General features: G+C 53.6%; 1 protein-coding gene across 3 annotated transcripts; it reads left to right on the top strand.

The window, feature by feature from the left end:
* Positions 1–1,913: 1,913 nt before the first annotated feature.
* On the top strand, positions 1,914–24,673 carry TMEM200B (transmembrane protein 200B). Of its 3 annotated transcripts, XM_090123855.1 has the most exons (3): positions 1,914–2,617; positions 4,623–4,800; positions 18,784–24,673. In XM_090123855.1, the coding sequence occupies exon 3, from the start codon at positions 18,807–18,809 to the stop codon at positions 20,010–20,012; it is 1,206 nt and encodes a 401-aa protein (XP_089979981.1). In that variant the 5' UTR covers positions 1,914–2,617; positions 4,623–4,800; positions 18,784–18,806; the 3' UTR covers positions 20,013–24,673. The 3 variants fall into 3 exon arrangements, with proteins under 3 accessions (XP_089979981.1, XP_031450812.2, XP_089979982.1); XM_031594952.2 differs by lacking the exons at positions 1,914–2,617; positions 4,623–4,800 and adding an exon at positions 12,922–13,079; XM_090123856.1 differs by lacking the exons at positions 1,914–2,617; positions 4,623–4,800 and adding an exon at positions 17,365–17,735.
* The last annotated feature ends 1,422 nt before the right edge of the window (positions 24,674–26,095 follow it).

The raw sequence follows: 26,095 nt of genomic DNA, 5'->3' as shown, positions 1-26,095 counted from the left end.
AATCCAGTAATTGTCTTTGCAGAGCAAGCAAGAATGTGCACTCATCTATTGCTGGGTCTCTTTCCAAATATAGCTAGATTCTCATAAAATCAGACAACTTCACAGTACTGCAGCGATTCCCAGTGTCTCCATGGGCACACAGAAAATTCCCTAATTCTTACAAGACTAAGAAAAACCAAAACAAGTCCTCTTTGAGCCCCAGCTTTGCTGCTTGCCTTAGGAACTCAGTGACTGCTGATGGCATCTCGCTTACATCAGGGAGCTCCGCTTTCACGTGCGGCCCAGCAGCTTGGTTCTGTAGCCAGGCTCTGCCTTTTCCCAGCCCTGATCACGTTCTGTGCCTAGGCAAGGGGTCTGCAGATGCCTTTGATTGCATAACGCCTTGTTGTCTAATTTGAAACATGCACTTTGAAGCAGAAAGCCAAAAGTCGTAGCTCTGTGTTGCACGAAGCTGAAAACTGGTCAATGCCAACCTGGTGGAGGAGGCTCTCAGTCTGCAAAGCACAAGCCTGCTGCTGCCCCAGCTGAACCCAGCAGTCACTTGGAAGTGCATTACTTAAAGCCACCCAGGGCTGTGACAGCTTCCCAAGGCCCAGCAGTGCAATTGAGAGCTCTGCTGTCTCAGTGGAAACGGATCTTATTTCCTGAGTGTGTTTCAGAGATCCAAAATGACCAAATGTTTCTCCTTTCTTCTGCTGTTAACTGCACCGGTAAAATGTTTTCCTGTACCATCCCCAATGATCTGCAGTGTAATCCAGGAGGAGCAGATTTCAGCTCTGGGTAATGCATTAAAGTCAGACAGAAATGCTCAGCACCGCTCATCACAAAGTTCTCCGACCAAAGGAAAGATTCTCAACCCAGGGGATAAGCGAGTTCAGCTGTGGAAGATTTCCTGCCTGCTACTTTCATGCCCTGCGTGGGGATTTATGCCACAGAAAGCTTTAAAGTTTCTGACATTCTCTCCGTCATGTGATAAGAGCTTATTTTTGAGATTCCTATTACTTGAACTGGAAATGTGCACAGGGAAGGGAGCGCACGCCCGTCGTCTCCATTCAGCCTCAGAAATGTTTGCCTGCATTAAAGCAAACAAATACTTGAGCTTTCTGCCGCTAGCTGTGATGCTGCACTCCACCACTGCTTTCTCCTGGAAACGAGAATAAAATTAATATAAGTTCAGACCTGACTTGTTCTTCCTGAGCTCCGGGCTGGGTTCTGCTCCTGCCCCTTCTCCTCCTTCCTCCCAAAATGCAGAGGTTTCCATCTCTCATCTCTTTAACCAGGCAGAGCAAAGCACTGTGTCTGTGCTCTCCTTGATTTGCTCACAGCCTTGGCCAGCATCACAGCTGAGGCTGTGCCTAATCCCCAAATTCCTTCCTGTCCTGTGCTGACAATATTTTAATCCCTCACGGTTTTCTGTTGCAAACCATCCCAGGACTGCGCTATCCTAAAGCTGCTCCCAACCCTGAGTGCTTAACTAAAATTAGCAAGTTGTTATCAGTATGAATCAATGTTGAACCTTTGGGGGTTTTGTGCCTCTTCCTGCTGTCCCATAACCATGGTGGTTAACTCGCCTGCTTGTTGATTTCTGCTTTAATTGCAATTAGCTGATTAATTGCAAATTGCTGTGCTGTTGGCTGGTTTCCTGCCCCCAAAATCAGGTGGTGGGAAACCCTCACCCTGATGGTCAGACATGTGTGTGCAGTGCAGCCCTGACCTGATGGTTCCTGGTGCCCCACAGAGCCAACAGCAGAAGGGGGTGAGAATAGGGACCCACAGCACTGCAGCCTGAGATTAGCAGACCTTTCCAAACTAAAAATATTGGAAAGCTGGCATCCAGCCATAATTTCTAAACTATCCTTCATCAGGGTAAACATTTGCTCTCACTGGTTTTCCTTTCCAAGTTTTTTCCTTTTTTTCTTTTCTTTTTTTTTTTTTTTGCTTCTATTTAAACCCGGCTTGTTTGCTTTTGTTACCGTGTTCGGGTTCCCAGTCTGCTTAGCTTGGATGTTTGTTGTGTGCTCAGTAACACTGAGTTTTGCTTCTCCAAACTCTGTTAACAGTCACCCTTGGGTTCTGCTGGAATGCGTGCTTGTCTGTCTCACTGCTTTTGATACCTGAATTCCTCCATGGAAGCTGAAGGGTTGTGATTTTTTTTTTTTTTTAACCAAGTTTTTGATAGGGAAACAGTGCAGTGTGCTTAACCACCCCAATGGCTGGTTACATTTGCAGGTTGTTCTGCTCAGTCAGACGTGGACTTTTATGTTCTGAGCCACGTTTCTCGTTGGGCAACCAAACCTGTTTGTTCTCTGGATGCTGGAGTTGTCCTGCAGGCAGCCTCTGCCGTCGTGGGATCTGAGCATCCATGGGAAGGTTTTAAGGTGTCTCCTGGCTATAAATTGAAGACAGCTGCCCTGAAAGGGATGTGCTGCCCTTCTCTCATCAGCACCATGCAGCCCTTTGAGCCTACCACCCCTCCTAGCTGCCCTGAGCCCTGCAGCTGTGACTGAGTGTATTTTCACACTGTCTGCATATGCTGGTGGGCAGCTCAGCCTGCCTCTGCCCTCCTGGCACAGCTCTGCCCTGGGAGGAGCTCTGTGATGCCCAGCTCTGCAGCAAAGTAAGTCCTGGAACCTTCACTTGTCATTTCTTTGCTGGAAGTGCACTGTTTTCCCATAGGGGAAGGTGTGACCTGCAGTCTGTGCTGTGTAGGTGAGTTGTTGGGAGTTCCCCTTTGAGCTGCTCCTTTCTTGTTATGCTGGTGTCAACATTTGCAAAGGACGAAACATGGCTGATGTGGGTTGAGCCAGCAGTGGGGAAAAGGAGCATCCTACTGACCTGAGCTCTGCTCAGCACAGCTCCTGCATGCTGTGTGTGAGTCCTGCTCCTTTGCCTCCCTTAAAGGGTTTGTGTTCTGAGCAGGCATCCTGACTGATGTAGCATGCAGCCTTTGGGATGCTAGGTTGGCTTCCTCCCATGTAGGTGGCTTTAACCTCTCATGCAGCAGGTGCCAGGGCTGTTTGCTTCATATTGAACCATGAGCATCAGTGTCCACTGGGCTGGGTTCTGCTCCTGTCCGTGGTGGGATGAGCAGCAGATTGGTGGTGTAAGGTGTGAGTGATGTGAGTTGTTTACTTCTGGCATTGATTGCGTTGAATAGACTCTTAACTCTTGTTGGAGTTGTCTGTATTGCTTCTTTGAGAGCACCAGCTCTTTCCTTCCCACACATGCCCATAGAACTGGGTGGATTCAGCCCCTCGACCCAAGGCAGCTCTCTGCTCTGCATTCCTGCACTCCTTCCTCATTTGGCCACTGGTCCTTCCCCCCATATTTGCTGGCTCTGTTGTTTATTGGCTTTGCGTGTCGCTTCCCCTAATATTTTCTCACATCCTTGCTGCCATGCACGTCTTTAGCTTACTAATTGTCCCCCAGTTCTTTCTTCTCTGCACATAGTTGATCATCTAGGCACTGTTAATGTAAGCAAGATATTTTTTCCTGTTTGGAGATGCCCACATTTGCTGTTGGAGCATTTCCAGCCATTCCTTGGGCGATGTACTGAGAACTTCTGCACAGAGGGTTTCACTGCACCACCAGGAGCTCCACGTCCCCTGCAGACCTGAGCAGCTCCTGTTCAGACTGTGTCTCTCCAAACCCAATTTCATGCCATTGCTGGGCTCAGACTGATCTTTTTCGGTGCTGTGAGTGCTTTTTTGCAGCATCACAGGTTACAGAGGTTCCCCCATGTGCAAAGTGCCAGCTGCTCCTGCAGCCCCGAGCAGCATTTCCGCCTCTCCATGGGCACCCAGGGATGTGCTCTGTGTTGTGTTATCTCTGACAGGAGCACAGCAAGCTGTGCTGTGTCTCCGTGTTACCAAGCAGGACCACACAACTATTCAATGATTCTCCCTGGATGGTTTTCACACTGCCTCAAGCTCCTCTCTCTTAGGGGTGGGATTGAAAAAGACCAGAGGAGAAGCTCTGATGTAAACCCTCTCTTTGAGGCACATCTCTGCTGGCTGGGGAAGGCCTTGCTCTCCGTCTTCAATGCAGAACGCCCCAAGCATCTTCATTTAAGAGGCAGCATGAAATTAGAAGCTTTTTTTTTTTTTTCCTTTCTCCCTCCATGAAACAGATTTATTTTTCCTTTGGCTTGCACTGTGCACCACGTGCAGAAAGAATGCACCTAATGAGTGGCTGGAGCTCAGCAGCAGAGGAGGGGGGTCTGGGGGGGAACCAGAGGTTCCTGCCTCCCCTTGCAAAGCTGGAGGGACAGATCTGCTCCTGTTGGAGCAACACACTGCAGCCTCAGGTGATGATGAGTGCCAGTGGGTGCCCAAGGATGTGGCACTCTGCTCCTCCTTTGTATAACTTGGCCACTCTTGGAGCTTTCTGCAACATTCTTGGGGCTCCACAGTGATCTGGGTGATGGGAAAAGGACTGATGGCACCTTCAATTACAGAGCACGTTGGCTTTGGGTCAGAGCTCTGTTCTGTGCCATCAGTTTTGGTGCGAGACGTGTTTTATATCCAGGCAGTTTCTCTTATAAAATGTGCATGAGGATTTTATGTAAGCAGGGCAGGAACCAAGCTCTGTGTTTTAATCTTGCGCAATTATCTCCACGCCAGAGCAGCCGAAGCTTTCCTCTTGCCCTGAAGCCAGTGCTTGTTCACATCTAGTTACAGTCAGACGACATGAAGCACCCGGAGTGATGCGCCCTGCGTGATGCTGCTGCATCCAGAACACGTGGAAAATCTTCATGAAGTTGGATGTGGAGCTTCTGGTGATGGAGCTGTTTTCTTTGAGGTGAGGGGGAAAATAGAGAGTTTTTGGCTGCACAGAAGGTGATAAAAAGAGCCCTGGTTGTATGCAAAGAGTTTTAACCAGGAGAAGTGTAATGTACCAATGTGCTAAAAAATCTAACAAATAAGAACTGAATCTCCAGCAGGCTGGAGGCTCTCAGTGCAGCAGAAACCACTCCTCAGCATTTCTTCTCATCCAGAGGTTGTGGTTCCCAATGCTCACGGGTGCAGCTGGAGCTGGTTGGGTGCTACCCCCCACCTCCCATCAGCTCTGCACCCATGGGTGGGGCTGTGGGATCTCTGCTGAAGCAACCAGAGGAGCTGGGGGGCGGTTGTCGTGGCATCCTTAGGGCTGGCAGAATATTGGGGTGGTGTTAAATTAGCAGTGGGGGTGATGCTGGGTGTGCTCAGGGTGCCTTGGGACCCAGCAGAGCTCCGCCAGGGCAGTAGCATCTGCATCCCTTTAAGCAGCCACGTCTGGTTAAGATCATCTGCTGCTTCCGCCTGAGAGAGATTTAGAATAGGAGACCTCCCCTTCAAAGAGGTGGCTTTGTTTAGCAGTAAAATTGATGAATTGCTGGAAGGGATAAAGAAAACAAAGCCTCGTTGATCCTGCGGGGTCAGCCCTGTAGAGGCAGAGAAGCGGCATCTTCACCTCCCGCTGCCTCCCAGCAGCATCCTCCCAGGGCACAGCCAAATCCCTTTGGGACACAAGGGCTCCTGCCCCATCCCGTGGGACTCCTGCCCAGTTTCAGGAGATGGAGAAATGGTGGCATTAGAAAACATCCCACAAGGGGTTTTGGGGGACTTGAGAGCTTTCCATTCTGAGCCTTTCTTGGGGGAGAGTGCTCTGTGGGGATGGTGAGTGCCATTCAAATGGGTGCAGGCATAGAGCTGCCTGCTGCATGGAGCACGAGCTTCAGATAAGGATAAGAGCTGTGTCCTGAGCCTGCTCCCACCAAAAGCCATTGCTTTCTGCTTCCATACCCAACCCCCACACCCAAATGGGAGCTCAGGTTCTGCAGGACTCATGGAACCACTGCTTGAGCCCTGGGCAGAATGTTAATTATTTCCATGCCTATTAGAGCTGCACGTGTAATTGCTCGGATGCCCATTAGCAAGTTTCTTTCCTGCATGGCCTCCCTCGTTCCCCTAACAGTTATCCAGACCCTGCTGCTCCAAGCACTGATCCAAGTTTCTGCTTAATGTGGTGTCGAACCTCTTTGCTCATCAGATCATCCACTCCTTCTGGACCACTCAGGGATGGTAGGAAACCTATTTTGCAGCAGTTAATGCCAGAAGAACTTGCACTGCTGCCATGGAAGAAACCCAGTCTTCTTGAGCCTTCATTGCTCAAGTTGAGGCTTGATAGGAAGGAGAAGCATTGATTGCAGCTTCTGGTTTTGTGCTTTGATTGTTGTCCCATCAGCTGTGGATCTGCCTGCTTTCATCTAGAAAATGGTGTATTGAAGGTACGTGCCTGTTGCTGATAGATATTTCTGCTGAGGTCACAATACAGGCTCTCATCACGTCTTCATTGCACTGCTGATTTCTTCAGCAGAAAATCATCCCAAATTTCATATCACTTCTGTAAGAAGAACAGCTCAGGGCTGGAGATCCCTCTCGTTATTGGAGTATTTCTTCCTGGGAGTCACTGCTCTCATTGCATGGATTCCCCACCTCTCCTTTGGATCTGCATATGTCCTTCCCATTTCTTGACTTTTTACCCTCTTTTCAGTCCCCCATCGTTGCTTCCATCTTCTCGTGGTTGAGATCTCCTGAATGGAGGACGTGGAGAAGCACTGCTCTGGATGTGCTGCATCAGCAGTGACAATGCTGCTCTTCCTTCACTACAGCTTCCAGAGATGCTTCTACCACCCAGATTGACTCTTTGACACCTTTCAGCTAATGATCACACTCAAGTGTGCCTGCAAAAATAATCAGTGGTAAATGCACACATAGAGTCATGCTGGGGAAGGGAAGAGGTGCTGCTTAGCAGCTCCTGCGAAGCATCAGCATTCCTCAGACTATCAGCCCTTGGGAAATGGCAGCACATGCAGTATTCAGTGGGACACAGGAATCAACACGGGCAGAACCATAAATATCTCCAGGAGAAGTCAGCGATGGGGATGGCAAAGCTGGAAACTATCTGCCCCTGGGAGCTGTGGCTGGAGAGCCATGCTTAATTCCCTCCAGCCCTCAGTTTACCATGAAGGAAGGCCCCCATGTGTGCTCACACTGTGAGGGGCTCTGGGGAAGGTTCCCAAGCCCCAAAATGTTGCTTAGGGCTGAGGAGGGGATGGGTGAGCTGTGCTCGTGGCCGTGCTGCAGAGAGCAGCCCAGTGCATACCTAATCTCATTACAGTATTTTCCATCACACCACAATGCCAACATAATTATTACAGGATTTTCCATTAGCCAGGCCCTAACTGAAAACTTAATCGGGGGGAAACAGTGTCAGGTTGCACATGTGAAAGTTATCCCTTTTTTTTTCTCCAGGACCCCCCAAGTTCATGCTTATTTCCAACACCCTGCTCAGCACATCAGCTCTGCGCTGCTGCCCCTCCTCTGCTCAGCCTTCAGGTGACCACAAAACGTCTCCATTCCCCAAACCAGCGTGGTGTAATCGTCTCCAAAGGGATTAGTGACGGTGCTTCTCGTGGCTGTCATTGCCTTTATGCAGGCTGTCACCATCCTGGGACTCTCAGAGCAGCGCTTTGGCTCTCATACCTGGCTGAGCTGTGGCTGCCAGCTCTGTTCATCTGAGCTGTGTGAAGTGGCAGACAGATTGCATTACTCTCTGAGCATGTTCAGCTCTTCCCAAATCCATCTCTCTGCTCGGTGTGCAAGCTGGCAGTGCTGATGTCCCACAGCAGCCCAGGGACCTTCACCAGGCACTGCCCATGCAGCTCCTGTGTTGCTTTTCTGGATGAGTACAGCTCAAGTTGAGGCTTGATAGGAAGGAAAAGCACTGATGGCAGCTTCTGGTTTTGTGCTTTGACTGTTGTCCCATCAGCTGTGGATCTGCCTGGCTTCATCTAGAAAATGGTGTATTGAAGGTACATGCCTGTTGCTGATAGATATTTCTGCTGAGGTCACAGTACAGGCTCTCATCACATCTGTGGCAGGGAAGTGCAATTAAGAGTTCTTCATTCAGCCCGTAAGAATTCCATATCTGCATTTATCAGCCAGAGCAGCCCTGTTTGAGAGTGGCATGGTGAGGATGCAGGGCTGACCAGCGAGGTGGCTCAGTGGTGAGATACCTGCATTCTGCAGCGAGAAGGAACATCCAGAGACAGCGACAGGGAGAGAGGGAAGAGGGGTTTTGCATCCTGGGATGGGACACGTGTGGCTGGGCAGGACCCAGCCCTGCTCCCAGTCCCCAGCAGAGATTCCCCCAGCAGCACGGGGCACCAAAGAAGCCTCCAGCCCCGCTCTTCCCATGTCCTGCCTCGGCTGTTCTCCCTCTGCTTGCATCATGGAAACAAATCTCTCCTCCACCCGTTCTTTGGCACAGCCCCACGCAGCCGCTCGCTGGCTCCGCTCCTCCCCTGCCCTCTTCCTTCTCTTGATGCTGCATCCCTGCAAGGAGGAGAGCAGTGATGGAGCTTCCACCTCTTCCTCCTTCCTTCCCTGCCATCCGCCAGCGAGAACCGATTAAAGCAGCCGAAGCTCAGCCCTTCCCTGCTTCCCTTTTAATTTCAGCCCCCTGGCAAGAAGGGACATGATAAAATGTGAGATTAAATGCCTAATACCAAGGATTTGGGATTACTGAGGCTGGGCTGGATGCTTCGAGGGAGAGACGTCTCGGTTATAGGGCGGTTTCTGCTTCCTGTGCCTCCTCTTCTTGACTCTGCTCCTGAGAGCTGTATGGTTGATGGATGTGCCATGGAAAGGATGGGCTCCCACATTCCTGCCCCAAGGCTGTCCCAGAGTGCACAGGGATGAGATTTCTGGGTTTGTAGGTAACAGCATCAAACGATCCCTACCTCAACCCAAGAATAAATCACCCTGAAATCCCACTGCTCCATATTCGGTCCTGGAGGATTTCAGGCTCTGATGGCTGCGAAGTTGCTGCTGATTTATTAATGGCCACTTCCCACACATTAGCTCTAACAGCTCCATCCTTGTGCAGCAGCAAGCCCCGCTCCCTGCCCACCATCTGCTGCCAAGGTCAGGCACAGGGAGATGCCAGAGCCCAACTGTTTCCTGGAAATAGGTTTCTAGATTTCCATCCCCACAACTGGCCCTTTGGAACAGCAGGACGCCGGGAGCTGTTTGTGCCTTTTCCATGTGCTTTTCCCAATTCCTGCCCAATCCTGGGGCCACAACTCCCTGCCTGAGCCCTGGGATGTCATTTAGGGACATCGGAGAGATGCTGAGATGTGGCCGATGGGTCGAGGAGGGGATAAAGGCAGGGTCAGCACTGAGACACGGCTCAGCATCCTCTGACCTCACTGCAGCAACTGCAGAGCACAGAAGGAGGCGGCGGTGCAGCTTTGGGATCCCCTGCAGTGCAGGGCAGCTCTGTGCATCCTCCCTGCTGTGCTGTGCCCATCCCAGCTGCCAACACATGAGAGCCGAGGCCGACCCTGCGGCGTCTGAGGGAGGAGGAGACGAATGGAAATGACAATTGTCTTCCCACAATGGCTGCGTGGAGCTGGAGCAGTTATGGCTCGTTTCTAAATGAAGCGGCAATCTCCGAATATTGCCTTTCTGTGAAATATTCCATCCCAGCTTCAGCAGAAGCACTTTGCTTCGGCTTTTATTTTTGTTACCTCGACATTAGCAAGCGCTAATGCTTGGTAATTTAGAACATAACCTAAATGCCAAACCAAAACGTTCTGATGAGTTTGCTGAGAAGTTCGGCGCTTCTCCGAAACCTCCGTCTGCCCCGATGTGCACTTTGGGATGGAGAAGGTCTGGGGATGATTTTCTCTGCGTTGTTCCCTCCTACACTGGGAGCTGTGCCCGCATCCCATGTGAGCCAGCAGCCAAAGCAATGCACAGCCCCAGCACTGGGACAGCAGGAATGTAAATGCAACCACTGTGTTCTCCCTCATAAATATTTCCTGCTCAGCACGTGCACCTGGGTGAGCTTTTGGGAACCTTCAGCTGCGTAAAGCTCAGCAGAACCACGCTGTGCCTGATGTTGTTTGGGTGTTTGGGAGGAAGGAACCATTCCCAGAGCTGTGCACGGGATGGAGTGCTGCAATGGGCAGCATTGCTTTACATGGCAGTGGAGCGGGGAGCCCATAAATCAGCACTGTGTGGTACCACTGGGGGTGAGAACGCAGGGCAGCGTAGGGCAGAGTTGGCAAAACAGTGTTGTAAATCACAGGGAGATGAGGCCTGGAGTTAAAGCTTGGGAATGTGTTGAATTGGCTCTGATCGTTTTGTAAATTTGGTGGACCTTTTTAACCTTCAAAGATGCACCGATTTTCTTATACGTGAAACGATGGCATTTCCAGCACTCAGATCTTTGGATTTTTCCAAGTTCTCACTGTAAAATTGGAGATAATTTGTTTTCCAGAGACACAGAGATAACAAGACTGTATTTGCAGAACACAGGGTAGGGGGTTGTGTGCCTGTTTGCATTTCCAGCCACCACAACGGCTATAACCCCCATATAAATGGAGCCACCTCTGCAGTTGATGGTGCAGTTCTATTCCCCGCACTGGGAATCCAGCACTCTGTTTGCAGGTGTGCACCACAGAATACATCTGGAAGGGCCTTGGGAAGGCACAGGTTCCTCCTCTGCCTTGGAGTTGCTCCTAATGCCTTCCCCAGGTCTCCCCATGGTCACAGAATCCCAGCCTGGTAGCAGATGAGAGTCTGGATTCTCCCCCAGGCTTCCAGCCGTGAAATTCCTTGCCTCCCCCCAAAGTGTGGCATGCAGATCCACAGCCAGGGCTGCAGCAGTGAGTACTGCCCATCACCAGCCATGTTCTGCTCTTCACAGCCAACCAGCAGGCAGCGCATCTCTCAGTTTTCCCATTGCTCAGTGTGTCCACATTGTGCTCAGTGCATCCTTGTGGCTCCAAGCGTGGCCTTGGCCATAGGGTGGGTGCTGCTGTGCTGTGCAGAGGTGCTGTCCTCATCCCATCCCATCCCATCCCATCCCATCCCATCCCATCCCATCCCATCCCATCCATTGAGTCAGGAAGCAATGAACAGCCCCAGCTCCTCTCTCCCCTCTCTGCTCACACGGAGGGCTCTGCAGCCTCAGCGCTCGGTGCCAGATCCCTTTCCAACAGCTGTATGTTCTCCAGCATGAGTCATCCCACCCTGAGCTCTCAGCCTCTCCATAACAACATTCCTTCTCTCTGATCTAAGATCCTGGCTGTGATCAGTCTCTGTCTCCTCCTTCCTCTGGCCATTTGGTTCCTGTGCCCAACCGAGGCAGCACAGAACCAGGATGCTGTGCCAGGACCACCAGCCCCCAGCACCTGAAAAAAGGCAGGCTGCAGTTCCCTTCCCTCTCCTATATCGAGAGCGAGGTGCCTGATTACCCCGAGATCTATGTTTTATTTCCCCTCTCAGACAGTAACATTGATTTACTTTTCTTATTGTCTTTTTGCTATCCCCGTTTCTGTAGCAGTGCTCCAAGCTTTGGTCCTGCTCATCTCCCACCCCACAGTGAACTCCTCCCCAAGGTCCTCCTTCTCTATTCCTGGTGCCCCTTTGCCCCCTCTGCATTACTTTCTCCTCTCCTCTCCACTCCTCCGGGTGTTATCTCACTTTCTGTGAGAAGGAGGAGGTGTTGGGACAACAGAAATACCCACCTCCCAGTGTCCTCTGTGCCTGCTTCCCTCATCCTCGGTCATGTTCATGGTGTTAATGACACTTGGGGTGTCAGGGGGTGATCTGGATTTGGAATATTGCAATGGAGCAGGCTCCCGTGCTCCAGTTGGGAGGGATGGAGCACAATGCCTCTCTGCCAGCTCGTGCTCCTGGAGCTGAGCTCTCATTGCTTCCAGCTCCGGTTCCTTGGCTGGCTCCACCTGGCACAGGTACAGCCTGGGGATGGAAGTCAAATTTTGCTCAAAAGCATTAATTTCTCCTGGATCAAGGAGAGCCCAGATATTTTCCTGTGATAGGAAAGAGAGAACAGGCTGTAATCCTCCCTGGGCTGCTGCAGTAGTGGGGTGCAGGATGAGCTCCCCAGCTCAGTGGGACAGCTGTGAACTTGCAGCTGCAGCCCCATCCCAGCCCTCCCTGCTCCAATTTCTCCAGCACTGCTTCACCTGAGCATCACAGCAGGGCTGGGAAGGACATCACCACCCCTGCAGCACAGCTCAGAGTGGGGGGTTCTTTTTCTTTTGTCGTTGGGTCCCTGGCTGATGTTCCCCTGCAGGAGGTGGGTGCACATCCTAAGAACTCTAAAACCCTTTGCTGGGCAATGCAATAAAACCAAGTGGATGGAATTTGCATTTTTTTACAGGACATAGGATGCTGCTGGTGGCTCAAAGTCACACAGGGAACTGTGGAGCCGTATTTTGTGGAGTAAGCAGGGATCTCATTTGATGTTCTTAGGTTTTTCCCAACCACGGTGAAGAAGGGGAGTGCAAATTGTGAATGTTTGCATGAAACCCTGACAAATGCAAATGGCACCGGAGCAGAAGGGAGCTGAATCTCCGTGGCACTGGTGTGGTGTTGGTGTGAGTGTGTGGGTGACACCGTGGTGCCTGCAGGGGGATGGCTGGAAAGTGAACTTCGAGCGGTGCTTTTATTCCAACGGATGCGCTTCGCAACTGCGTGGTTGGAAGGGAGAAAGCAAAGCGTGAAGCGCAGCGTATAGACCCAATTCCCAGCGCAGGCAGACCAGACAGGACCGGGACTTTGTGCATCTCGTGGGATGCGAGCAGGACGAGGGGCTCCTTCCCGGGGTTCGCTCTTCTTTGGCTCCCATCCCGCGGACCTGGGGTCCGCGCTGCCGGACGGGGGTCGCGAAATCCCCCCGGTGCCGCAGCGGCGCTGCGCGAAGCGGCCGCAACTTTTCGTTCTGTAGGGTCGGGGCACGGCTTCTTCTCGCTCTTCCCTCCGCCCTCCTCCTCCTCCTCCTCCCTGGCGATGCTCCGGGCCCCGCGCTCCGCCTCCCCGCGGGGCCGCGGGCGGAGGGCGGGGAGGGGAACCGGCGCCGGGCGGGACGCGCTGCCGCCCCGAGCCGAGCTGAGCCGAGCCGAAGCGAAAGGAGCCGCGCCGCTCCGCAGCCCCTCCATGGCCCCGACCCCCAGAGCTCGGCGGCCCGGGGGAAGCGGCCCCGGCGGGAGGCGGCCGCCGGTGAGTGCGGGGTTGCGAGCGGGACGGGAGCGGAACGGATCCGAAGATGGGAGGGAGCGCGGGGTCGTGGCAGCGCTGTGAGCTCGGACTTAGGGACAGACATCAGCCCCGGGCTCACGCTTACCGCTATGCGCACACGCGGGGCTCCCACGGACACGCGTTTGCGTGCACACATACGCGTGTGTGCACGAAGGTCGGAGCCGGGTGCTTGGAGCAAAAGCAAACGCACACACGCAGATCCACATGCACACATCTACATGCACGTATTCACGTGCACGCCGCTCACGCTTGCACATTCACACGTGTGCACACATCCACAGGCACACACCCGTGTGCAGCCTGGACCCAAGACCAGGGAAGGGTCGGTGCTGTTGTAGCCAAACTGCAGTACTTTTTGCAGCTTCTCATCTCCTTGCTGGGATGCTGTGACCTGAGGGGTGCTCACAGAGCAAATACCCGCATAGGATTTGATTTAGGCACTCCGGAGACGAGCAGTGGGTGGAAATGAGCCCTGGAGCTCCTGGTGGTGGGGATCAGGAGGGCCTTTCTGCAGCAGCAGCGCAGTGTGGACCCACACCTCTGCTCACAAGTAGGTTTGAGTTCCTGCTCATGAGCAGGAGCTTTGCATTCGTGGCCGCAGGGCAGAGCAAAGTAAAGCAGGGCACAGAGCAGAGAAGATGTGAGCGTTCAGATGCTGGAGGGAAGAGTGATCCCAGCTGGGAATACATCGGGAACGCCGAATGCCAGCGCTGCTCTGCATGTCAGGGATCCCTGGGTCAAGGAGGGATGTGCACTGCCAGACCCCTCACACTGTGTCTGAGAGCACTGAGCTCCTGGCAGCCCCCGCATCCCTCCCCACCTCCAATTTGGCAGGGATTGTTGGAGGAACAAAAGGAAAGGAGCCAAATTCAGAGTTTGATCCCAACTCCTTGCAAGACGCAGACCTGGGGGATTCCCTTCCTTTTCTCTGGGCTGATGTGCGAGGTGCTTGGCTGCGGTCCCTTCTCCTGCACCCTGCTACCCTGCACTGCTTCACAGAGGCAGGAATTCTCCCAGGAAATCCCTCTGAGCTCCCCACGCCTCCTCCCTCTCCAAGGTAGTGAAAAGCTGACATTAGAAATCCGTTCCCCGTTTAAATTTAGACGCCTGCGTGATCTCGAATTTGGATTTACTAATTATTTGCATCTGGTTCCTATCAAAAAGTTGAGCAATGCAGATGTCCTGATTTCAGCATCAGCTCGGAGGGCTTGCATGGAATTCGCCCTTCGTTGTCTCATTACACAACGGGTCTGAGTCCCTTCCCAGGCCTGCCCTGAGCACAGTGCCCACCCACCCCGCAGCGTCGCCTCGCTCCGGCTGCCTGCCGCTCATTTCCCCGCTGTGGAGATTAGTCTAATTAGCAGAGTAAATCTGGGTAAGGCGAGCTCTGGTAATTAGTAATCAGTGGGATGTTTCCACGCACTTTCTTCGCCTTAAGGGTAAGGAGGGATGGAGCAGATGGCCCCGTTTTGGGGGGAGGGAAGTCGAGGTGAAGGGGCTGGGATGGGTAAGGGGACAGAGCTGTGTGTCCGCTCACTGCTGTCCCATGTCCTGTTTCCAAGTGACATTGGTGACCACAGTGCCTCCAGGGACATTGGGAACTGATGAACTGTCACCTCTGGGCCACGGGCAGAGGGTGAATGGCCACATCTGGGGGCTGTGAGTCCTGACAGCATCTCAGGAGTTTGGCTAAAAGTGGGACCCCAGCCCAGGGCTGGAGCTGGGACCTTCACTTCAAGCTGTGATTATCACAGAAAGCTTCCATGGGGGAGCTTAATTAATGATGATTGATTAATGGGTGGCCCCAGCAACAGCTGGAGGTGGGGAGCTGGATTTTGTCACCGTGCTGGGAACGTGTGGGCAGGGTGTGGAAATTTACTCATGGACTGAGCCTGGAGGGCTCAGTGCTGGTGGGATGGTGAGTGGGGCTGGGGGTTGAGGAGGGATTTCTTCTGCTCAGAGAGCCCCAGAAAGATGCAGGGCTGCTTTTGATCTTTTTGCTGCTGTCTGGACACCTGTGTAGCTAAGGAGAGAGATTTGGAGGAAGAAGAATTGGGAAGTGGGAGGGATGTGACAGTGGGGTGTAGCCAGGCTGGGAGTGAGTTCATCAAACCAGGACTGCTGGAGCAAAAAAAGGCAGTTGGCAATTGGGAGCAGAAGAGCTGGGGTGCTTTGCTGGAGAGCAGCTCTGCCTCGAGACCAGCTGGAGGTGAGGAACCAGCAGAGGTTGGGAACCTGCAGTGCTCTGGGCACCTGCAGGTGCTGCTCAAGCACAGCAGCCACGATGAGGGCTGTGCATGGGAGCTGGGAGGGAGGTGAGGATGGGAGGAGGGCTGGCAGCAGGCACTGCTCTGCAGATCCCTGTGCTGGGGTAGAGCTGGAGGTTATGCTGATGTGTGTTGTTTTTAACCATCGTTTCTCAGAGCAGATTGCTCTCTCCTCACTTCCACTGCTGGGTGGGAAGCCCTTGGGATGTGCTGTGCATCCCTGCACCTATGGGTCTGTGCTGCCCGGCTTTGCTGCACAGAGGGCCTTTGAGGGGAGCTCAGCCTCATCAGGCATTGGGACCACAGGAGCTGAGAAGTGATCTGAGCTGTTTTTATTGTGGCCAGCAGTGCGATGCAGGCTGTGGGAGGATGGCCCTGCTGTGCCCACAGAGGATACTCAGGGTCCCGGGGGGGCTCAGAGCGGTGGCACGCACTCCCTGCATTGTTGGGGTGTGTTGGAGATCTCATCCATCCCAGCAGCCTTTAAATGGGCTTTGCTGGGTGATGAGGTGATGGGTTTCAACATCGGCTCCTGAAGATCAGCATTAAAGTCGCAGAAGTCAGGAGAGCAGCATTTGGAAGTGCCACACTATTTCTAAAAAAGCAATGGGAAAATGATGCGTTTTCAGTTTGTTGGTGATTTCCTGAGCTTCTGCTCCCACCTGGGCCTTTTCCATCCCTCTCCATGTCCATGGGGAACACCTGGGCTGTGCCAGCCTACAGAAAGGACCACAGAGAAAGGACAGATGCGATGCTTGGCAGATCCTGATGTCTCCCACCTGCAAAAGGCAGCAGCATCTCTCCTGCCCATGAAGGCACAGGTTGTACCTTCCCCATCTGCTGAGGGTCTGTGGTGCATTCCCAGGAGCTGGGGGTGATGCTGTTTCTATGCACACTGCCGTCTCCTTTTGCACATCCCTTGTCCAGAGGGATGTTTGAGGACTAAATATGACTTTTGATAGACTGTGGCATGCTACAAATTCACATGGACAGCATTGTCTCAGGGCAGAGCATCCCGAGGCACCCAGGTCCCCCAGGGGCCATCCCTTATTGTCGCTGTGCCCACGGGCAGCACCGCCGCCATCGGATGCACTGCAGTTGGGTGCCCAATTTTCAAAGCATCTCCACGCAAAGGAGGGAGCAGAGGATCGGGGTGGGGGGATGGAGCCGGCGATGTGCCTTCGTGGTGAGGTGGATTAGAAAAATATTTGCGTTTATTTTCACGACAGCCTTATTGCTGGGGTTGGGAGCTTAGCTTCCAACCTGGCAGCGCTCTGTGATGATGCTAAAGGCGTTTACTTTTCTATACCTCCCCCCGAGGGAACGGGAGCCCTCAGCACCAAGCAGGTTAGGCCAAGGGGGAGGGAGGGGGATGTGGTGGCAGGGATTGGGCTGCCCCACATCCCCAGGCTGTGCTCTCCCAGCGGTGCCACCACGACCCCCATTGCTGCACCCAAACTTTGCCTGGCTCAGCTGCCTCCGCTGCATTAACACAACTGCGGGCGCGTCGGTGTCTGCCAGCTCCTGAATTTGATGGCAACGCTGAATTTTTATGTCCCCCCCCCCCACACACACCCTCCCCTCTCTTTGAGCTTATGTAACCTTGGGGATTCTATTAATAAAAGTAATGGTTTTGAACTCTGGGAACAACCATCTCCAGCGATGCTGCAACTTCTGGACGCGGGCAGCTGTTGGGTGGCACAGAGATAAAGGGCAGCGGTACCTCCGGCTCCGGGGGGGAGGGGGGGGGAGGCAGAGGGGGCTTCCAATGAGGAGCCCACCCCCGGGGATTGGGCAGCACCCGGAGCACGCCGTGCTTGTGCCTTGTTGTGTGCCAGGCATCCGTCAGCCCGCGCTTTGGCTGTGAGCCATTTCCGATGGGAAATCGTGGGAAGAGCAGCCCGGCCCCATGGTGGTACCCAAAGGGGATGCTCGGGGAGGGGGGGGAGGAGGGGGAAATGGGGGGTAAGGGAGATAGTGAAGGAATTTGGAATAAAGGGCTCGGTGCCAAAAATAGGAGCTGGCTGCACGGCCGTGGCAGGAGCTGGGCAGGGACATGCAGCTTTTGCGTGGCTCAGGGTTTAGGGGTTTTTGCTGTTGTTTAATCCCTAAGATGCCAGCAAGATGTTTAATGTAACATTTGAGAGGTCGAATTTAGGACCGTAACCAAGAAAACTCAGGAGGGAACCTATGAGTGCTCAGAGCTGCAAGAAACACGGGTCACTTTTCCTTTTGGGTGACCGTTGCCTTTGGTCTCCTCCATAGCAGCGTCTGTTTTGCTTTCCGCCTCGTGACGTGAGATTACCAGCTGGTTCCAGAGAAACACTGAGATCTCACTCAGCTGTCAGCTGTAGGTTGGGTTTGTTTTTTGTTGTTCTGTTTTGTTTGGGGCTTTTTTTTTTTTCCCCCTTAAATCTCTCTCATTGAAATGGTCACAGCTTGACAACCTCGTGCTGGGAACACGCTGTCATCCTGAAACTCATATCTTTAATTCCTTCCTTGGGATGCTAATGACACCTTAAGATGATTAAGGCTGGAAAAAGCCCTCGTGTTTTATTTTTCTCCTCCCGTTGGTGATGCTGTTTGCTGGCTCTTGCCACTTCATTCATCTCAGGGAGTAAATGAGACTGCCCATCTCCCTTCCCTGCCCTGTGCCACTGTGTTCCCAATCAGTTTTCCTTTTGGCTTCTCCTCACGGTGTTGTCGGGCTGCTTGTGTGATGCACAGCTTCCCTCTGCTGCTGTGTCACCTTTGGAGCACATTTGCAAGTGGAGTTCTGACAGCTTTCTGCAAGCCGTTCTACAGCCGCCCGTCTCCGTGCCTCAGTTTCCCCATGAATAAAGAGCCCCTTCCTCTCAGTGCCACCAGGCAGAGCTGCCTGCTGCCACCTGGTTGCAGGAGACACGGGTGGCTCATTTTCTCTCCTCTGTGTGCTGGTGCAGCATGGGGTGCAGCAGGATCGTGGCTGCCCTGCACAGCTTGGGTTTTGTAGGGCTTTGGTGGGTCTGAAGGAGCCCTCAGCTTTTCTACCACCACCGAGATCCTGAGCAGGGAGGGAGAAATAAACAGGAAAGCGGGCAGTGAGATAGGAGATCAGAACTGCTGGACTCTGGCATGGCACAGCTGGGGGCTGAGTGTCCCTGTGGTCCCCATCCTCCTGGTGTCCCCGTGCTCCTAACGTCCCTTTTCTTCTCATGTTCCCAACACCCCTGTTGTCTCCGATCCCCAAGTTCTCAGCATCCCCATGCCGCCAGTGTCCTTTTGGTCCCAATATCCTTATGATCCTCATGTTCTCACCATCCCCGTGCTCCCAATGTGGTCCCACTGTCCCCCATGCATCCCACACATCCGGACCCCCAGATCACCACGTGAAGCTCACACCACCTTTCTCCCTGCAGGAAGAGCAGCCAAGGCATCGACGATGACTGCCGAGAGCACCGAACCCAATGGCCCCATGCGGGAGCCGACGGTGGGGGGCACAAAGCCATCAGCCCCCCCTGCCCCACCGCGGCGCCGAGGCCGAAGGCTACGACGCAAATCACTGCCGGAGGTGGCGGTGAAGGGACAGCTTCGCATGCGCTCGCCATCGGGAGCCTTCGTCATGGTGGGCATCTCGGTGGTCTTGGTAGGCATGACCATTGCCGTGGTGGGCTACTGGCCCCACCGGGGGCACGGAGGTGCTGGGGCTGGAGCAGGGAATGCCAGCACGGCGGGGGACATGAGGAGGGAGGTGGTTGCCGGGCGTCCCACGCCACACAATGAGAAGCTGAAGCTGATCGGCCCTGTCATCATGGGCATCGGGCTCTTCATCTTCATCTGTGCCAACACCATGCTCTACGAGAACAGGGACATGGAGACCCGCATGCTGATGCAGAAAGGCCTCTACTGCATGGCCACGGATCTCCCCAAGGAGACCAGCCCCAAGGATGAGGACACCCAACTGGCACCCAAAGCCAGCCCTGAGTGCTTGGAGGGCTGCTATGAAGTGGACCTGTCCTTGGGCAGCAAGTGGGCCGATGGCTTTGGCCCCAACAGGCTGCAGACCACAGCTGAGCTCATGCAGTGCCCAGGGGCATCCCCAGCAGCCTCCCTCCTCAGCCTCCACTCGGAGGCAAACCTCGGGCTCTCTGCCACCGTCGGGGCCTTGGCGTTGCCCATCATCAAGCTCAACAACCGCTTGCTGGATGCCGCCTCACGGGGGGCCAACGTGATGACAGAGGGAACCCACCTCCCTGCCGAAGGCCCGCTGCCCCCCTGTGCCCTGCTGTCCCCCAGCGGCAGCAGCATCGCACCTCGGGGCCTGGAGAACCACAGCGGCCATGTCGTCATCAACATGGAGGACGGTGGCCCCGCGATGGATGTAGGCCCCGATGCTCAGCCCCACAACCCGGGCCACTCCAAGTCCCTGGACCTGGGCAGGCCGGGGGTGCTGCTGGTGGCTCCCATCAAGGACCGTAAAAACCGGAGTTGGCCCCGGCTTGATCACGTCAACGCGGTGGCTTATGCCAAACTGGAGAACTGGGGAGAGTCCTTGGACCGGCTACTGGAGACCAGCGGGACACCACACCATGCTGAGCCCCGGCCCAGCTCCTGGGTGGTGGGCACGGAGGGGGGCTCGCGGGTCTGACAGCCCTGGGGTTGAGGGTTTGAAGCAGACTTTCGATGCTCAGAGGTCCCTGAGCCTGGGGAGGGCTCCTGGGTTGGGATCTTTGCTCCTCCTCGCCTGCCTCCTCTTCCTCACCACCTTCCCTGGGGATGCTCTCAGCCTTACAGAGCCCTTCTGCTGGCAGCCTTCCTGGAGGAGCCCTCACTTGTAGACTCACCGTGGACCATGGCATGGGGTCGGGGTGAGCAAAGCACAGATGGGTCCCCTTGCCCAACCCAAAGGGAAATATGCTTGAGCAGAGCCTGACAGGGCCATTAAATGTTACCTTGATGCCATGCAGTGCTCCCTTGTCTCATACTCAGGGTGGGAGTGTGACATCCCCACCGCTCTGGGCTCTGGGCAGTGTGGGAACGTGTGTGAGGAAGGTGGACAGGGAGAGCTTTACCTGGAAAAACATCACCGCTTCACTGGAGCCAATCACCAGCCCTTGCAAACCTCTGTTTTCCCTGAAATTGCCTCAAACCTGGGTGCAGACCCATCTCATCCCTTGTTCCTTGAGCCTCTGTGCTCAGAGGACTCGGTTTCCCATAGGGAATGCCAAAGGGGTGAGTGTGGGTGCTGCTGTCCTAAAAGCAGAGGTGTTCATTGCGCCGGTCCTGTGGGGTTTGTGCCATATGGGGTCCAACTGCCTGCACTGGGGCTCAGCTCCTTCACAGCCTCTCTGTGCAGGTATGGCAGCAGGGATGCTGTGTGCCCTGCTGCTGTGTACGTGCACAGAGGTGGTGAGCTCAGGGTGATGCAAAAGGAGCCCAGGGAGCTGCAGATGTTGGTGCTGCTGCCCAGGCAGCTGCAAAGTTCAAGCAACAAAAAGTTCCTGCAGTGTGATTGTTTCCGAAGCTGACTTTGGGGTGGAGATGATAGTTTTGTTTGGATGCAAGCAACGGTGGGATGCAGTGAGGGAGAGGAAGGGGCTGGCTTTGATTTTGTGGTGCTGCTGGTTGCTCTTGTGTTACGTGGTGCCATTTGGCTGCAGGATGGGAGCTGCTGAGGGGCATCACGTTGCTTCCATGAGGATAAAATAGAGAAGGTTGTTTTGCAGCACTGCGGTCCATGCCTGATCCTGCTGCTGCTGCAGTGCTCAGCAGGGCCCTCCTCCCCAAAATTCTTTCCAGCAGCAGCAGCTGGGGACACGTCCCCAAACCTCCCAGCTCCTCTGCAGGCTGCAGTGGATCCCCACTCAGAGCTGCTGCACAACAGCACAGCATTGCTGCACGAGCTGGATCCCTGCCTCTCCTACCCCAAAAGCCAAGTTGTGGTGTGGGGCTGAGTGTCAGCTGCTGAAATATGTCTTTGCTGCATGAAATGTTTTTGTTTTCTCTTTTGTTCCCATCTCCATGAAACAAGCGCAGGGTTTTGGACCTTGGAAGCTGCAGGACAATGTCTTTCTTCAGCCCAAACCATCTCTGCAGAACATTTTGACTTGGCAGCCATGTGCTCTGGCACAAACGCATCACGTTGTCGCTGCCAAAGACCCTTCTGTCCTCCAGCAGAGCTGTGCTGGTGCTGGGGAAAAGGGGAGGGCAGGAGCTGCCATTGCTCACCACCAGCCTGCATCTCCACCCTGATTAGTGATGGTGATTCCCACCAAGGCTGGGAATGGGCAGATGAATGCCTACAAGACTCAAAGCACTGATTTTAGAGCAGTCAGGGTTTGTGTTTTTTTTTTTTTCCCTCTTGGGAAATTTGGCATTGTTTGTTTCTTTTCAGTGTTTGCTTCATGCTCGTTTGCCTCCACTTTGCTACAAAGCAGCCCAGCAAGCAGCTGGGCTGTGGTTGGCTTCCTGCTTAACCTCCAGGTGATGCAGCACTCAGTGAGTGCATAACCCAACCAACCTGGGGCAGGAATGCACCTGGGGGCTATTTGAGATCAAAAGTAACTCCTCCTTTGTGTGCACACACATCCCCAGCTCTGCTGCTGCCCTGGGACGCAGCATTGGAAGCACTGTTGCAGCGGTGCTTCCATCCCACTACAGAATTAAAGCACCCCGAAAGCATCTCAGTGCTGTGCAGCTGTGAAATGCAATGCCTTAAGCTGGGGCAAAAAAAAAATGTATATATACATACATATATATATGCATATATAATAACAATGTATGGAAAAGAGATGGAGGGAAAACGCTGCTATTTTGCAGAGGGTTTCCAGCTGCTCAGCCCTCAGCTCACTTGCATTTCCCTCCCTGCACTGAGCAAACTCAGAGCTGTGATGCTGCCTGCCTGGTAAGTCTTGTCTGTTTCTCCCCCTCCCCTCCCACCTCCCCCCAAAGATTTCAAGTCTATGCAAAGGAAAGCACTCTGCTGGTGGCTGCATGCTTGTAGTACAGCCAGGGAACCCAAGTGCTGGTGCATTGTTTAGGGAATGCTCTCCCTGCTGTAAATCTGTGCATAGGCAGTGTGTGGAGGAGGGGAAGGTGAGAGGGCTCAGTGCTGCCACTTGATGAGATCCCAGTGGTTAAGCACGAGGGTCCATGCAGAGATGGGTTGTGCCCTGCAGTGATGGAGCCTTCTGACCTTTGTGCATGGGATTTAGGGCACTGCCTTTGGTTGGCTGTGGCAGTGAGCTCTGAGCTGTCATCTCAGTGCTCGGAACCTGGCTGAGGTTGCTTGTTTTGTTGCAGCCTTTGTAGGTTTGGGACTCGATCAGTGGGTCCCATTGGGAAGCTGAGTTCTGAAGCCTGAATTCATTGTCTGCACCTCAGATTGTAAGGATGGGAACTTGGGATCTGTTCCCACTCCAACAAAACACCTGGAGAAGCTCAGTGGGTGCCTGGCACTATGCTGGCTCTCTCCTGTAGAGCCCTTTAACTCCTGGATGATAATTAACCCCAAGGCAGTGTTAATGGCCCAGCTCCCTCTGTTCCTCCAAGCAGAGGTTCCAAATACAAAACTTCCAGAATGATGTGACTTAAAAATGTCCCTCTGTGCTCTCCTTTTCCCCCTCTGAGCCCCCCTGGATGTACCCTACCCCATAGCACTGAGGTCTCCCTGTCCCCAAGAAAGGGACCAAAAGGTTTGGCTGCTTGGAGGAGGGATGTGGTGGTGATGGAGTGGAGCAAAGTGATGCAATTATGAGTGCTGTGGTGTCTGAGAAGCACAGTGTGGAGCAGAAACTGGGCTGTACTGGTGTGCTGTGCTCTGGGCTGGGCCTGCTGGAGATGGTCTGGAGGGGGCTGTGTGCTGTGCAGAGCAGGAGGGATGCTCTGAGCCCTGAGTCTTGATGATGGGAACAGAGACCAGACAGTTATGGGGGCACTGGAGCTGCAGCACCCATAGGTGCTGGTGCTACGGTGCATGGAGCCCACAGATCTTGGGGCTGATGCAATAGGGGAGTTTCCAGCCCCATCCCCATCACTGGGATGCAGGGCTTGGGGTGCAGGGCTGCCCCAGTGCCCCTCGTGGTTCCTGGGCAGGGAGAGGGGCTGTGGGTGCTGGGTGTCACAAGTGACAGCACTGACCCTGCCTGAGCAGCCACATTCTGGCTCCCAAAATGGCATCAACCAGCCTAAAAATATCCCCCTGGGATGTGGATGGGAACGTTCTGCTCCCAATGGGATCAGGGAAAAGGGGTGGGAGAGGGAGAGCAGTGGCTTTGGCTCCTCTAAATGGATGGGAGCTGTGAGACAGAGCCTGGCTGTGGGGCCCCTCAGGAGGTCTGCTTTAGGATTGGTGGTTTTCCTTTGGGTTTGGTGGTTTTCCTTTTTATTGGAATTCCTTTACATTTCCACGGTGTTTGTTTGCAGGCAGGCTCTGCATGGGGGGGAAACTGAGGCAGGGGTTAAAGGGATGCAGGGCCAACTCCTCACCTCACCAGCTGAATGCTGTGCCAAGTTTTGCTCTTTCTGCCCCAAACTCGTGTTTCTGACCCCTCTCCATTTCCCTCTATGGCACAGGGCTGCTCCTGCAGGGACAGGGCTCTGTCTGGGTCGTGTACTGGCAACTTCAGCAGCCCTCCCCAGCCCCAGGGCAGGGTTATTTAAGGAGCATTTTGGGCTCGCTGGCGCACACGGTGATCCTAATGGGGTTGGACAAACCTCAGAGCCTGGGGCGCCGCCGGCTCAGCGACCCGATGCGCTTTTCAGCTTCATCTTCGTGCCGGGTCAGTCACCCTGTGCTGACAACTGATGGAAGAGGCAGCTCCAGCAGTGGCCGTTTCCCAACTATTTGTGGCTGATTTCTATGGCTCTCTTTTAAGTTCTGCCTGCAGCGGGTTGCAATTGAAAACACGGAGCAGTTCGAGAGCCAATTGGCCCCCAGCCCCCCAGTGCAGCACCGCCAAGCGCGCCGTGTCAGCACTCCTGCTGGTATTTCTGCTGCTCTTAAGGATGCTGTGGATGGGATGGATGCCTCCCCAGCCAAACAAAAAAAGCTAAAAGTGGTGTCAGACAACATCTCTGCTCCGGTTCGGTCACAGCCATTCTGGGTTTGGCAGTGGTTGCTTTGCAGAAGTGCTCACCTGTTAATGGTGATGCTGTGGGGGATGCTGGGCGCTCAGGCTCTGCTTTGGGGATCCCATCCCAACCCGGGGCTGCAGAGGGCATGGAGTGAACTGCAGGGAGCAGTGCTGGGAAGAGACCTGGCAAGGAAACTGCTTGGGAGGCAAGGATGTGGTTTTGTTTGAAAATTTATTGAAAAATGCAATACAAGAAGCAATACCGAACACTTACGTCTGTCTAAATGCTACGGCAACTTTCCCTTTGATTTACTATGAAAGTCCAAAATAACAGCTCCCATCACTATTCAGTCTATAAAGATCTGCCAATAAGTTTCTATTTTTATAAAGAAGAGTGTAAACAGCTAGCCTAGACAATTCACCATTGCCTTAAAAACTTTACAAAGCTCCTTCATATCTCAACTAACTTTTTTTTTGTGTGTTTTTTACAAGTTTAATCTCTAAGGTCAGGGCACTACCACCTCTTCAGGTAATTGTACAATTAGGAAATCGGCAAACCACAGTTCATTAAACCAGAAATCAGACAGTCCGTGGGTAATACCCCAGAAATTGCTGTTTGGTGACTGGAGCCAGATTTAATGGATGAGCACGGGTCACGAGCTGCGCTCCTTCTATAAAAACATTCATTCATATATAAATAGCTTCCATATAATGTATATTATACAATCAAGACAGTCTCTGGGTGAATTTGTGGAGTGGGAAGAGCTGGGAACATTCATAAAAATAGACCTTTAGTTGCTTTGTCCCTAACACAGTGAGCTTTAACAACCTGGTGCAGGAAGGGGTGCGGGCTGCACACAGCTGGAGCAGTGCTGCACAGAGCAGTGCTGCACAGAGCAGTGCTGCACAGAGCAGTGCTGCCTGCTGCTGCCTTCAGCCCCACAGGCAGGAGCTGCCTGGTGCCCAGCAGCACTTTGCTGCCTAAAACCACCCCAGCAAGAGCTCTCACCATGGGGAGGAAACTCTGTCTTGTTTGAAGCGCTCGAGGAAAGCGAGAGGTGAAAAGAGGGAAGTGTGAGGAGGAACAGCTTGAAAAGAACCACCCAAGATGCAGGAAGAAAAATAGAAAGAAAAAAAAAATAGGAAAAAAGAATAGCTATTCTATTCTGTCACCTCTTAAAAAGGATATGCAGCTGTGTTACTGCACGCTCGTGCAGCCTCTTGGCTAATGCCTCTCATGACTGCAGGTCGCCCACTGGCCAAGCACCAGCCTTGCACAGTGCTCCCCTCAACTCTTGTGACTGCTGAGTGTCTCTAAGTGCTTAATTCACCACTGAAAAGCTCTGAAATTCTCTTAATGTGCACCCAGTTCCTGGCCAACGAGATGCAGCAGGCCGGCAAGGCAGGAGCAAAGAACTCAGCTCCTGGGAAAGGGACAGGGAGCAGAGATGCTGCGTTATGGAAGGGCTGTGCTGCAAGGGAAGCAAGGGAGGGGCTGCTCAGGTGGACATAGGAAGGTGTGAGCTAATGGGCAGCATGGGATGCTCCAGGAGGGCACTGAGCCCTGGGGCAGCTGGAGGGGAGGCTGCAGCTCTGCCATCCACGAGGCTCTCAGCACACATCCAGCAGCCTCAGTGTGGGCTCCAATCAAAACTGA

Source organism: Phasianus colchicus, chromosome 24, assembly GCF_987193195.1.
Source record: "Phasianus colchicus chromosome 24, bPhaCol1.hap1.1, whole genome shotgun sequence".
Lineage (NCBI taxonomy): Eukaryota > Metazoa > Chordata > Aves > Galliformes > Phasianidae > Phasianus > Phasianus colchicus.
This window is presented reverse-complemented; position numbering and strand designations above follow the sequence as displayed.